The 14,836-nt window shown below is 39.1% G+C and overlaps 1 protein-coding gene across 1 annotated transcript; it reads left to right on the forward strand.

Moving 5' to 3' along the window:
* Positions 1-2,258: 2,258 nt before the first annotated feature.
* LYG2 (lysozyme g2) lies at positions 2,259-10,850 on the forward strand. Its single transcript, XM_003983906.5, has 7 exons — positions 2,259-2,289; positions 2,419-2,524; positions 3,023-3,090; positions 7,245-7,385; positions 8,160-8,356; positions 9,146-9,284; positions 10,614-10,850. Exons 3-7 carry the CDS (start codon positions 3,048-3,050, stop codon positions 10,730-10,732), a joined length of 639 nt encoding a protein of 212 aa, XP_003983955.1. The 5' UTR covers positions 2,259-2,289; positions 2,419-2,524; positions 3,023-3,047; the 3' UTR covers positions 10,733-10,850.
* Positions 10,851-14,836: the final 3,986 nt, after the last annotated feature.

A 14,836-nucleotide genomic window follows, 5' to 3' on the forward strand; every position in this document is an offset into this window, starting at 1 on the left:
TGGTCACAGAGTTCTATTTGTATAGCAAGGGCATGTTTTGCATATAGATCATATTTTTATTTTGGGAACTCGGGGATGCTGATGGAGATTATACCAGGTAACTGGTCCCCCCAAGCTCCTCCTGGCAACATCAGTACAACTCATATGCAGAGTCACTGTTGTCACCCCCGGGAAGAGATGGGGAATCATTTAGTAAATTACTTTTTAAATATCAAAAATTTTCTCAGATCTTTATACAATAGTACCCACACTTAACCATTACTGGGTTGTAGATTATAGTAGTTAAAAGTTATACTTTAGAGCGCAACAAAGCTGGGTGCAGACCTCGGCCATGCACCTTATTACCGTTGTACCAGGCTTACTATACAAGCTCAATGCATGTTATTGGTGGAGAAGATATAAAATGACAAAAAGCCACTGTGGATTCAGTTAACTCACATTTGTATTTAAAAATTACAACAGCATCTACAAACAAATAACTGTGAAATATCTGCAATTGGAATCATTTATTCAGACCACAGACAATGCTTTGAATTGATTGATTTGAACCTATTGTAATAATTACTGTGCAGGGTCATTGATGCATAGTGCTAGCACCTTGTACCTAGTGGAAGAGCACAGATTTTGGAATCTTATAGACCTGGGTTCAAATCCCAGCTTTGCCATGTCCTGTTGTGCCATCTCTGACAAGTTGCTTAACTTCTCTGAGTCTCAGTTTCCTCATCTCTAAAATAAGGAATAATACCTACCTTACAGAGCTGTTGGAGGATTGGATGATATAATGCACATAGAAACCTGATGTAGATGAGTGTCAAATAAATGTTTATTTGTAGTCTCACAACTTGAGCAAAGCTTAATAATCCTCATCAGTTTGAAAACATTTATTTAAATTGCAGAAGACCTGGGCATTAAGACCTTCATGCCCAGAAGGACTTATAACTCTACTATATGAAAACAGGGAGAAGAGTAAAATATGCTTCATGTTTAACAGTACAGTACTTTCAGTGTTTTATTTTTAAATAAAAAATACTCATAGGGGTCTTGAGTACAATGTCAATGTGATGTTGCCACTGTTAATGGTGATGGCTCATTTGTTCCTGAGGGAAATATTGGAGAAGCTGGACCCATGTAAAACCTCTTATTAAAGAGTGGCCTTGATTGCAGCACCTGTGGTGATGGTAGAGCTGTCTCCCTTCCCCCACCAGAAGTCATTTTCATGATAGTCAGGGCAGGAATCATCATTGGTTCAGAACATCCCTGCCCTCTCTCCTCCCCCCACCTTTTTTTTTTTGAATAGAAGACTGGAGGCCACTTAAAAGGAAATCTATTCTACAGACAGGAAGGCAGTCAGGGCAGAAGTGAATGAAATGAGATAGTGCAGAGATCAGCTTCATGAAGGCATGATCTCCTAGAAGTTGTGGTTTATTCATTGCCAGGGAGCCTGGCAAGTTGGTTGACTCAGGCCCTTCATCTTTCCCATCTCCTGCTCAGTCTCTCTCACACCTGTCTTCATCTTGTGGATTTATGGAAGGATTGTGTACAGTGTTAGAAACTTCTCATACATGTGAAAGGGACCCATATAAAACTTCCTCCCCTTTGGAAAATGTGCTTTGTCTATTTCAAGAATGTCTCTTCCATTTCCTGTTCCCAGCACTGCACAATGTGCTTTTATCTCTTCCTTTGGACATAAATGTGAAGAAAAATACTCCATCCTTGATAAAAATGTTCATACCTGGCCAAATCTTTTTTTCCCATTTCCTCAGATAGTTTGGGAAACCAGCACTCATATTGCTACTCCCTGGCTTTGTACTGATCTCCCATAGCAGGTAGTCAATCTTGGCTCTGTTTGTCAGTGTAGAATTGGAACAAGAAGCCCTGTGGCATATTAGTATGTGGATCATGCGACAATGGAATGAGGAACAAAGAGCAGGAGGCTCAAACTTCAGGCAAACAACCAATCCAGGAATGAGAGCTGCTAGTAGTTCCTGTTTATCTTTTTTATACTAATTATCTGCTTCTTGTTCTCAAATTTAGAAGCTGTTGACCTACCTCAATTTTAGATACTGTCCACCAAATATATGCCTCCACTACAACTTGGGGGTTCATTAGATTAATTAATTAATAGTGGTTAATAAATGCTTTGAAATATTTTTATTAAAAGGGCCACCTAAGTCCAAAGTATTATTATAATCAGGTCTAATGAGGTCAGTGGCTTAAAGAGAGGGTTTTAAACCATATATAAACCTCCTCCAATGATCAGTGGTACAGGATGAAGGTAAGAAGAGGCAGGTGAGTCTACATGCTGGCATTTAAAACTTCCCTCCACCGTGGCAGATCCACACTGAAGTCTGCTTGGACTGAAGCCAGGTACTCACAGATCTACCAACTAATGGATTCTTAAATTTTTTAACCTTTTAGGACGAAGGCCACTGCTTTGTTAAAGCCTGGCGTGCAAGGTGGTGCTGAGAACGGGGAACCTTCCCAAACTCAGAGGGGAGACTTTCTCTGCAAGTTCACAAACCAGGTTAGTGCTAGCCTTCTTGTGTCTTGTAGAACACTTAAGCTGTCTTTTGAATGACACCAAGAATAGAGTCAATGGAGGAATGTAGGGAGCACAGTTAACCTCTTCTGAGTCATGATCTCTAATGCTCTTCTCGTGATTTCTTATGATTTTCTAAGGAGATTGGTATAAGAATTGGAACAAAATTATGATGTAAGCAATCTTGGAGATGGGATGGGAGTGTGTGTGTGTGTGTGTGTGTGTGTGTGTGTGTGTAACATATGTAAGATATTCATAGACTCATGTCAATATGAAGTTGGATTAAAAAGAGTTGGGAGGTTATACTTAGACAAGAGAGTGATTCAGTGAACCATAATACTGAGCCTATGAGAATACTATCTTGGAACTGGTGAAAAGGTATTATATTATAAATGACTCTAAACTTTTTAAAATCAAAACAAGTTTCCTTTAGGAACCTTTCAAGTTTTAAAATTAGCCAGTTTCTCTTTCAAATCATAACAGGTGCTGCAGGATAAGATTCACTACCATGCTATCCTCTATCCTGTTTTGGGGACTTGTTGCTCTCATTGGTAAGTCACTGATTGACATTTAGTATTGTTTTCAGGGTGTCCACAAAAATATGCAGCACAGTCATGAATCAGAAAAGGCAATGATTACATGCAATGGAGGGGTGGGCACTCCTAATCAGCCTGGCCATCAATCAACTGCTTATATCTATAATCAAGAGTGTATTCTGCTTGCCAAGCAGGTGAAGGTGATCTCAGTGAGAATTTATGGAACAATGCCTTAGGAGGCAAGACATATGAAGATAAAATTATCAATACCAGGCAGTAAATAAGAGTTAAATGAATATAGACACAAAAGACACTAGTCTTGGAGGAGTTTAGGATGAAGAGTTCACATCTAGTCAGGATGTTGATACCAAAAGGCTTTCCTAGGGGATGTGATACTTGAGGAACGTTTTGTATTTTGATAAAAGAAGAAAGGAGTCGCTGAATGGATAGAGTGACTTTAGTACAGAAAAGCAGAAATGGATGAAAAGTATTTGGGATGCAATAAACAGTTCAGCGTGACCAGAACAGAAGTAACGATTTCTGAAGGGAAGGCTAAAAAGTTAGGATGGTGAGATGGTGAGGGACTTTGAAAAAGAAAAAATTGAAATTTTGGCTTAAGAAAAATAAAAAGACATTGTAAACAATGTCCAAATTGTCTTTATGAATAGAGTGAAGATTGAGAAGAAAGTGTTTCTAAAATGTTTAATTCTAAATTTGAAAAAGTAAGACTACAGAAAAGTGATGATTTCCAATTACTTATATGGTCAAAGGCAGGGGAACATAGTTTAGAATTTTTATTCCTTCTTTAATTCCCAGGTGACAGCAGAATTACATAGCTAGTAGACTAATTATAAGCTACTATACTATGTTTAACTGAAAGGTGACTATAATTAAGAAGGGCCTGTGTGTTTACGATGTCAATACAAGTAGCGTAAAGTCCATGGTCATATTATAATCCCCTTAAATCAAACTTTGGTATGCATGAATCTGTTGGGAATCCTGGTTAAAGTGGAGATTCTTTGACCTTAAACCTAAAAACTGGCTCAATAGACCTAGTATGAGGAGGCCATAGATATGCATTTTTAATAAGCATACAGATCACTTTGATACTTGTGGCCTTTGAGCCACATATCGAGCATGGCAAAGGCTGACTCTCTAGTGGAAAGAAATGGAAACTTTTGACATATGGACACTTGATACAGATAATTCCTTTACTTCTCATCCATCCATCTATCCATCCATCCATTCATGTATCTATTCACAAATATTTACTGAATGTCCACTTTATGTCAGGATTGTTCTAGGTGCTGAGGAAGATATAGTAGAAAAAAAATGTTCTAGTGAGAGAAACAGACAGAAAAAAGAGAGGAAGAAATAAAAGAAGAAAGGAAGGAAGACAAGTCAGATGGTGATACGTGATATAAATAAAATAATGTAAGGTAGTGGGTGACAAGGAATGAGGCATGAGTATGTTGCCTTTTTAATGTAAGTAGGAAAAAAAGGCTCTTTAATAAGGTAATTTAAAAAAGTTTGTTGTAGAATGTTTCAAACATATAAAATGGGGGAGGGAATAGCATAATTAACTCCCATGGACCCATAATTAACTCCCATCAAGCATCTATGGTTTTCAACACTTTGCTATTCTTATTTTTATTTATCCCTCATCTCTACAAAAAAAAAATTTTTGGTGATGGGGAGGTTGAAATATTTTAAAGCAACCCAAAACATCAAAACATTTTACCTGTAAATGTTTTAGTATGTGTCTATAATGTGTAAGAACCAGTTCTGGTTCAAGTAGAGATCAAGTTCTGGTTCAGTCCAGATCAAGTAGGGCTTGGAGGCCAGAATTGAATGATTGGAAAGCTATTGGAAGGTTAAGAGAGAAGACTGATATGATTCCAGGCATGTTTCCATAGACTACTCTGGCTGCTGGGGATTAGACTGTAAGGGTGGAGGAGGGAGGTCAGTTAGGAGGCTATTACAATAATCAAGATTAGCAATGGTGGGTTGGACCCTGGTGGTGGTAGCAGAGGTAGTGAGAAGTGGTTAGATTCTGGATACATGTTGTCAGTCTGCACCCTCACTCACAGCTTCCATGCCTCTATCTTACATATAATCTATGTCATGGAAATCTATTCATTCATTCATTCATTCATTCATGTATATTTCCTACACATATTGTAGGCACAAGGTATACTGAGGGCCATGGAGAGTGCCAATGTGATGGTTCCTGCTCTTTGCCATCACATGGAAATCCACACTGCTTTGAAAAGCTTTGCTAGTTTCTGCTGCTTTTACTATCTAAATAGGCTTTCTTAGTATTCTGAGTTTACTTGATAGTTTCACTGTCTGACTTCCTTGTCCATTTACAAACTTTTGGTTTTTTTGCCTGTTTGTAGATAGGAGAGAGTAGATTGTGCCTGTATTTTTATTTGTTTAGATGAGTTTTGCTTTTTATTTTTTATTTTTTTAAAAAATTATTTATTTATTATTTTTGAGAGAGAGACAGAGTATGAGCAGGGTAGGGGCAGAGATAGAGGGAGACACAGAATCTGAAGCAGGCTCCAGGCTCTGAGCTGTCAGCACAGAGCCCAATGCAGGGCTCGGACTCACTAACCTGGAGATCACATGACCTGAGAGAAAGTGGGATGCTCAACCAACTGAGCCTCCCAGGCGCCCTGAGTTTTGCTTTTTAAACAAGTTAATCTTTAGAGTTGCTTTGTTTTCCTTTTAAAATAAACATTTTTAAGGAAGAGTTCCATTGGTTATGTGCCTAATTCTAAGAGAGTCTCTTTATACTGTCAAGTTAATCAGAACCAGATTAACTGTGGTGAATGGTCCTATTTAAAAACACCATTTACAACACTAAATGAAACAACAGCGGTTTTTTTTTAAGTTTATTTATTTATTTTTGAGAGAGAGAGGAAGCTAGAGCAAGCAGGGGAAGGGTACAGGGGTGGGGGCGGGGGAGAGAGGGAGAGCCTGACGTGGGGCTTGAACTCACAAACTGTGAGATCATGACTCGAGCTGAAATCAGGAGTTGAACGCTTAACTGACTCAGCCACCCAGGTGCCCCAACATAATTTTTTACATCAAGTGTTTTAACAAACATAATTTCTTACAACAAATATATGTAGTCTTAAGATATTAGTCAACAATCTTAGGAATTATTAGAACAAACTTTCCAACTTACAGAAAAGCTCTTTATCTCCTTTAGCAAATAGACTTGGACAGAAAGTCACTTCATAATGATAAAATAAAAAATAAGAATGAATTTAACTTAAATTTTTATGGTAAGTTAAATTTTATTTCCAAGGTTACTAATTATACTTAGACACTCAAATTTGTAGAAACATGATATAAAATGGATATTTTAAGGTAATGGCATCCTTCTTTTTTATCTTACATGGTATTTTTACCCTTCTTTCTTATATTCTTAAACAAAAGCGGTTATTAATATAAGTGCTTATATCCCAGAAGTATTTGTGTCAGAAGTGTCTTAACATTTCTCTCAAAGTTCCTGCTTAAAACTCTAGTGTAGCAATTTTATTTATTTAAAAATTTTTAATTTTTTTTTTTTTTTTTGAGAGAGAGACAGAGTGTGAGCGGGGTAGGGGCAGAGAGAAAGGGAGACACAGAATTCAAAGCAGGCTCCAGACTCTGAGCTGTCAGCCCAGAGCTCGATGTGCGGCTGGAACTCACAAACTGGGCGGTCATGACCCTACCTGAAGTCGGCGGCTTAACTGACTGAGCCAAACAGACTCCCCTCTAGCGGTAATTTTAATTCTGATCAAGATTACAGCAAATGTTTTTGAGACCTATAAAAATTTAATTTTCATAATACTTTCTACAATGTTTGGAATTAAGTGCTTTATTAAAAATTTGGGGGGGGGATGCCTGGTGGCTCAGTCGGTAGAGCATGTAACTCTTGATCTCCAGATTATGTTGGGTGTGAAGACTACTTAAAAAAAATTTTTTTTTAAGGTTCTGGTAAAGTGGGAAGGAGGAATCTTCTATTCTGTTTTGTCTAATGAACCATCCTAAGGGTCTTGGGAGGGACTTGGGGAGGAGTAAATCTATGGCTTCGCCTTTGGTTTAGTAACACTAATTATAGCAACTCGAGTGATATTTCTCACAGGCTTCATGTGAATTATCATTCTATCCACCAGGCACTTCTAGGGGCTCATACCCTTTCACTCAGTCAATGAGCCCTCACCTGCATCCCCGCCTGTACCACGGCTGCTACGGTGATATCATGACCATGGAGACCTCTGGTGCTTCTTGTGATATAACCAGGTTGATTAACTGTGGTAAGTGAAAAGCAAAGCAAACATTTGGCTTTCCCATTTTCATCATTTCCAGATTCATTTTTAGGAAGTAGCTTAATTTTAAAAGGGTATAATCACTGTTACAACAATGATACCAAAATTAAAAATTAGAAGAAAGCAGAATCCTCACCAACCTAACAATCTGTTTCTTTTCATTTTCCCCTATTCTTTCCAAACTTTGTCTTAATGGGTTTACTTCTACATATTGAAATGACTGTTTGCATAAAATATTACATTCTGGCTTTGTTTTATGTTTTTTTGTTGGTTTTTACTTCATGTTACAGCATGAGCATTTTAAGCACGCCTCTTGCTCTCTGTACATCTTGTCTTTTGAGAATCCTGTTCCAAAATCTTCTTCATGTTATCCCAGTATTAGAAAATCAGCACTGGAAGCAACAACAAGGTCAATCTAATCCTACCTCCCCCGATTTATAGATCTGAAAACTGAGGCTCAGCAAGAAGAGACTTCCCATGGGTCTGGAACTAGGTAGTGGCAGAACCAGACTCAAATTTAGGCTGGCTGACTTCTAGTTCAAGAGTCTTCCCAATGCACCAATGTGGCGGGTAGCAGAAGATCAAGAAAGAGAGCAGAGGTGGTATCTGCCAGTGGTTGTGAACCTTTCAAGGTTTATGCAATTAGAGATCAGAAAATGTCCTAGAATAGTTCCAAGATGTGGTCAGGCGCCGTGACTAACTTACTAAACTTTGAAAGCGGGTTTTCTTCTGGAGTAAACAGTTTATTTTCTATTGACTTAGGGATCCGTGGTTCTGAAATGTTTGCTGAGATGGATTTGAGGGCCTTAAAGCCTTACCAGATTCTGATCAAAGAAGTTGGGCTGAGGCATTGTGTGGACCCTGCTCTCATTGCAGCCATCATCTCCAGAGAAAGCCATGGTGGAGCAGTCCTGCAAGATGGCTGGGACCACAGAGGACTTAGATTTGGCTTGATGCAGGTACCTGGCAAGGAAATTTTCAGTCAGTCCCACTTCATCCTTCCTTATGCAAGCTCAATCCAATCTGGATACTCATTTGCAGTACTTCCAGTCTTCAAAACACCCTGGTACTTCAGCATCATTTGCACTTCTGTATTTCTCTAACTTATCTTTGGTTATTTCATTCAGGATTTATCAGTTATTGGCTGTCTTCAGAAAAGAGTATTTAATGAGTTTTATAATTATAGTTTGCAACTAATAAAATGTAATACACTTAATTGAGAAAATCTTATAAAGGGTACTATTAAAGGTGTCCATTTGGGGTTCATAAAGTAGTAAATTTCATCCACGTAGATCAAAACACTATAATTAAGCTCTATTTGAACCAACTTGTTTTTTTAAGCAAATTGGAGAAGACAATCCAAATTATTTGGATGTTTGCTTCCAGTCTTTATTTTAAATTGTCTGTAGAAACCCAGACTTTAGCTGTCCCAGTTAGAAACAAATTTTTATTTTTGACTGCAAGTATCTAGACATTGAGTGCTAATTGTTTTGAAACAACTTTTTCATATATTTATTTCTATTTGAGAGCTTAACTAAAACTATGCCACATTCACATCTCCTAAATCATACTTTGTTTCTCCGACTCTCTTTTCGTGAGAAAAAGGACTATAGAATTGATTCTGTGGAGATAAAGTAAGGGGGCCGAGGCCACTGTCTGTGTACTTGAATACAAGGAAGAGAAATCAGGAATAGCAGAAAAATGCATTGTTTCATCTAGATGCTGACATTATTATCTGATTTTTCTAGCTTGATAAAAAAATTCATCACCCTGTCGGTACCTGGGACAGCAAAGAACACCTATTGCAGGCTGTTGGGATTCTAACAGACAAAATAAAGGCAATCCAGAAAAAGTTCCCCACGTGGAGTGTGGCTCAACACCTCAAAGGTAGGCCATATTTGTGGAGCTTTGTTAAAAAGTTCAGTGAGTGAGACCCCTGAAGACCAGATGTGCCCTGGGCCTCCCTGAGGGCATTCTCATGGGGTCAACAGTGGGCATGGGAGGAGCTGCCGGATGACTGTACTAGTTTCCTCCAAACCACTGAGTTACTTTGAGTGGTCTTCCTTCCCAACTTCCATTTCCTCTTCTGCCAGACGTTGGCATTCTCATTACCTCTCTCCTTGGTTACTGAGCCACTGAGTGATGTCTTGAGTATTAATGCCATAGTTTAAAAGAATATGTTTACCTCTCTCTGATAGTTTTTTTTCTTGATGAAAGAAACTGTTAACCTCTTTATGAATTGTTTGAACACATTTTTACTCTGTGAGCATTCTCAGTGACATCAGGGCTTTAGGTACCATGACATGTCCAAGTGGAGATTTCTGCTTGGTTGATCACAGATCTCCTCAAGTTCAGCATCTTCCAGACTGAATTAAGTCACTAGCTTCCCACTATAAACTTGCTCTTTCTTCTGCATTTTCTATCTCTGAAAGGTGTCAAAATATGTCTAGTCATTCCAGCCAGAAAAACAGATTGTTTTCTTAGGTTCTCTGGTTCTTTCTGTCTTCACATCCAACCACACCAAGTCCTATTAGCTCTATCTTCTATGGACTCATGGTATGTATATACCTCTCTCCTCCTTTAACATCCTTAATTTAGAACAAACAATTTCTTTTTCCTTGAAATGAGGGATCAGGACCAGGGAGCTTTTCCTCTATACATCAGAGCAGAGGATAATTATGTTAAACACATAAGTAGCTATTGAAGATCAAAATTCTTGGGTAAAATATACCTACACACACATATCCCTACATAGAAATGATTATGTCTTGGATACCGTTGTGCACCCATCCTGTGTGGCACCCATCCTGGCACATAGTAGGTGCTTAAAAACATTAACTGAGTGCCTAAAAAAGTGAGTGAATAAGTAATTTTTAAAAAATGAGTAAGCTATTTAATGGCTGAGAGAATGTTATAAGCATTCTCAGACTGATTTGCTGAGGATCTACTTTTGCCAGACCTGGACTCTATAAGAAGCAAATACGACTTTTGTAGCAAGAAATACAAAGGACTTTTAAAAGGAGAGAGAAAGAAAGCAATCTGGAATTTTCCCAGACATTCTTGGGGTAGTTGATCCTTTTAGGAGGGGAGGAAAAGGGAAGGATCTGGGACTGCGTGCTTTGGAAGATTTACCTAGGGGGCTTACATCCTGGGAATGCTCAAAGCTGATTTCTGCTGAAAGTTAATGTTTCATTCTGAACTTCTGTTTCATTTCAGGTGGTCTCTCGGCCTTTAAGTCAGGAATCGATGCTATTGCAACCCCAGTGGACATAGACAATGACTTGGTCAATGATCTTCTCGCCCGAGCTAAATTCTATAAAAGACATGGCTTCTAGGCAAAGCTCTATGAGTGGGCTCAGTTCGCAGGTATTCAGATGGCCCCCCTTTGAGAATTTGAAATGGATGCGTTATACCCAACACTGGCAAAGAAATAGCTGCAATTATGACAGAAAATTCATATCTCAGTTTTCTTAATGCAAATAAGCATTAAAAAAGAAAAGGAGGGGCGCCTGGGTGGCTCAGTCGGTTGGGCGTCCGACTTTGGCTCAGGTCATGATCTCGCCATCCATGAGTTCGAGCCTCACGTCGGGCTCTGTGCTGACAGCTCAGAGTCTGGAGCCTGTTTCAGATTCTGTGTCTCCCTCTCTCTCTGACCTTCCCCCATTCATGCTCTGTCTCTCTCTGTCTCAAAAATGAATAAATGTTAAAAAAAAATTAAAAAAAAAAAAGAAAAGGAAACCCACCCAGTTCATAGTACAGTTCCCATGAAACGCACATAGACGTATGCATAATTATTTTAAGTGTGAATATCATGGTGACTGACATCTACATATTCCAGTGAGGCCTTATTTTATCCCATGATTTCAATGGGATAAACTGGCCCTTGTTTTACTGGAATTGTTAACAAGAGAGCCTGACCTGAGCTTTTGTCTTTCTCCAAGTATCTGTCTAAGCCACCAGGGTGTGATTGTGAGATATGCCTACTCATAAGCCAGTCAACCTGTGGGACAATGGAGAAGCTAGAGATGGAATTCTAGCTTCACAAGTAACTGAGAGCTGACTGTGGTAAAGCTGATCTGAAAGTGATATACTCCACATCCCTGACTCACATCAAGCTTCTTTGTCTTCTTCCTCTTATTTGCTGAAGATCCAGGGACTGGCTTCTTATTTCAGTAACTCCTGCCACACACTTGTTGAACAAGTCCACTTCCCACAAAACATGACTGAAGATAAGCATATAGGACCTGACTGAGTTATGGTTCTTTAGTTTTAAGCAAAAGTAACCAATTCTGGAAAATTTAAGGAATGAATGGCCATTATGAGAAGGACATTAAAAGGCTCCCAGAAACAACAAGGTCAAGGACATGAACAGAAACCAGGCAACTCTGGGCAGCAGGAACCAGTTGACCATAGTTGATAGCATTCCCACTGCATGAATAGATTAGCACTCTCCCTACATAAATAGACTCCAGAGACTTTCTCTCCCATCCTTTCATCATTTTGCTTTCATAGTCCCAGGAGAGAGGCTCTGACGGGCTTATCTTGGGGCATCTACATACCTATGCCTTGGCTACTTTGCTCTTTGGTCTTGCACAAACAATCCGTGATGGAAAAGAGACAGTTCTCTAAAATGAAACTTGGTGCAGTTTGTGGCTTTCCTTACATACTCAGGAGAGGACACAAATAATAATGTTGGAGTGTAAATCCCTCAAAGTCCCTGCCAACATGGCTCCTGCTTGGCCTTTAGCTTCCTTTGGGAATATCTGATAAAAGTTTCTACTCGTTATTTCTCTTTCTGAGGAGGAATAAAAATTAAACCCACCTACACTCCAGTGCACCCGGAGAAAGCCAAGTAAACCATTCTGCCCAACAACCTCTCAACCCAGTCTAAAGATCTGACCAAGGCAGAACCAGGCCCCTTGTGTTTCACTGGGCAGAGCCAATGGTCATCTAGTATGGCAGCCATGCAGCATACAGTCCATCTTTTATGATTGGTGAAGGACCATACTGTACCAGTTGTTAAATATTTTGATTATCATCCCTATATGTGGGCAATCCAGAATGTTCTTTAGATGTTCCCTTTGCTCAAGAATGACTTTTTCTGGACTTTCCTCCACAAGCATGTACTCCACCTAATTGCCAGCCCCTTCACTATTACTACTAAGCAATAAAGTACATCTAGGTGAGATAATTTCCAAGTAATTTGAAAAATAAGAAATAGTATGCTGACTTAGACTCTGAATTGATTCCCCCAGTATTCTCTTTATGACTGGGATACCAAGAGATGTTCTATAGGAGAGTCCATATTTAAGGTGTCTTAGTTTGGTTGCCACCTAAGACAAAGGATTCAGATCCAGGTAGCTTATCTGAGAGGTGCAGAGAATACTGGTGTGAAGTGGCTTGGTGATACAGGGAAGGGAAAAAAGCCTGAAGTGTCATGAAGCCAGCTACCATGGTGCATACTGGGACTCTACCTTCCAAGCACACCTCAAGGAATGTACAACACACAGTTTAGAATTATTCTACCCAAAGGACAAGGGGCTGGGGTGTTTATATACAATTTTTCAGAGTCACTGATTGAGGGATTTTTCTGTTGGGGGCCAAGGGAGGGCATGTTAATTCTTTGCTCCTCTGGTCTGCCATGCAAGTAGGCAGCACACTTTTCTGCAGTTCCAAGGAAAAGAGATTGTAGGCATAGAGATGCAGATACTGGCAGATGGAAATCACCTGAGAATCCTGAACTATCTAGGGATATGGGAAAGGCACTGGCACCATCTACTTCACAGATTAGAGATACGTGGGGGTTGGAAAAAATCCCTCCAACACTGTTTGCTTTCCTCCATAACCTAACAACATAGTAAGAACAATATAAAATAAACATAAGCCTCATTATGCCTCATGATTTCCATGTCATGCTTTTCCATAATCTATTACAATTACTAATTAGATATAATAAACTGTCCCACTCTATTTTTTTCCTGTTGATACTGAGAACAATGTTAGAGATGTTAGACTCAAATGTGGCTCCATTAAATATTCTTTCAGTCATCCTCAATTTTCTTTATATTTTTTGCCTGTACCCCCTTCAGAGATAATGAATGGCTCTATGTTTACATCCTAGTGTGCATAGTGTCACTTCTTTTTGTTGTCTAGGAACTAAGCTGTCTCTGGAAAATGAAGAAGATTCTCTTATAAATAGTTTCCAAAGCATAAAAAAGAAATATCTAAAACCATTTCCCTAGCTGGACTTGTTCATGGTTACCCTCTCATCCTATCTCTTTCTTGACGGTCAGTGCTGAGAACATTATTAGAGGTCACAGATATACTAAAAGAACATAGATGACAAATGGCCCTAATAAGAAGACCAGCCTCAGGGGCTGTGAAGACTATTGTGAAGACTGAAGGAAAAAATGTTTGAGAAATTACTAAATAATCATTGGTTATGTCGTGGTGGCAGCATCCCCAGAGTGAGGGGTTTTGCAAGCCAGGGGGTCATAAGGACACAGGATTCCTGAGAGAGAGGAAGCTCTGAAAGTTAAAAGACCCTAAAAGTGACTGACTGAGATACCCCTCTTTGCCAGCCCCATTGGGTTTGGCCTGTGAAGCAGCCCTTAGTTTGTCTTCTTGGGGTGGAATTATCTATCAGTTACTTCTTTTTAGTTGCCATCTTGATGCTTATTTGTATTGAATTTAAAATCCTCTCTTTAAAAATGCTGTTTTACATTAACAACTCAGGCAACAACAGATGTTGACGAGGATGCGGAGAAAGAGGATCTCTTTTGCACTGCTGGTGGGAATGCAAACTGGTGCAGTGACTCTGGAAAACAGTACGGAGGTTCCTCAAAAAATTAAAAATAGAACTACCCTACAACCCAGCAATTGCACTACTGGGTATTTATCCAAGGGATACAGGTATGCTGTTTTGAGAGGGCACATGCACCCCAGTGTTTATAGCAGCACCATCAACAATAGCCAAAGTATGGAAAGAGCACAAATGTCCATCGATGGATGAATGGATAAAGAAGTGTGGTGTATATGTATACAATGGAGTATTACTCGGCAATCAAAAAGAATGAAATCTTGCCATTTGCAACTGTGTGGGTGGAACTGGAGGGTATTATGCTAAGCGAAAGTAGTCAGTCGGAGAAAGACAAATATCATATAACTTCACTCATATGAGGGCTTTAAGATACAAAACAGATGAACATAAGGGAAGGGAAGCAAAAATAACATAAAAATAGGGAGGGGGACAAAAACATAAGAGACTCTTAAATATGGAGAACAAACAGAGAGTTACTGGAGGGGTTTTGGGAGGGGGGATGGGCTAAATGGGTAAGAGGCATTAAGGAATCTATTCCTGAAATCATTGTTGCACTATATGCTAACTAACTTGGATATAAATTTAAAAAAATAAATTAAAAAAATTAAAATGCTGTTTT

Source organism: Felis catus, chromosome A3, assembly GCF_018350175.1.
Source record: "Felis catus isolate Fca126 chromosome A3, F.catus_Fca126_mat1.0, whole genome shotgun sequence".
In the NCBI taxonomy this organism is placed as follows: Eukaryota; Metazoa; Chordata; class Mammalia; order Carnivora; family Felidae; genus Felis; species Felis catus.

Bases quoted from the DNA above. Each gene is read 5' to 3' on its own strand.
- LYG2 (XM_003983906.5), top strand. From the start codon at position 3,048: ATGCTATCCTCTATCCTGTTTTGGGGACTTGTTGCTCTCATTG. The intron at 3,091-7,244 runs GTAAGTCACTGA...TCTATCCACCAG, and splicing joins GGGACTTGTTGCTCTCATTG to GCACTTCTAGGGGCTCATAC. The intron at 7,386-8,159 runs GTAAGTGAAAAG...CTATTGACTTAG, and splicing joins AACCAGGTTGATTAACTGTG to GGATCCGTGGTTCTGAAATG.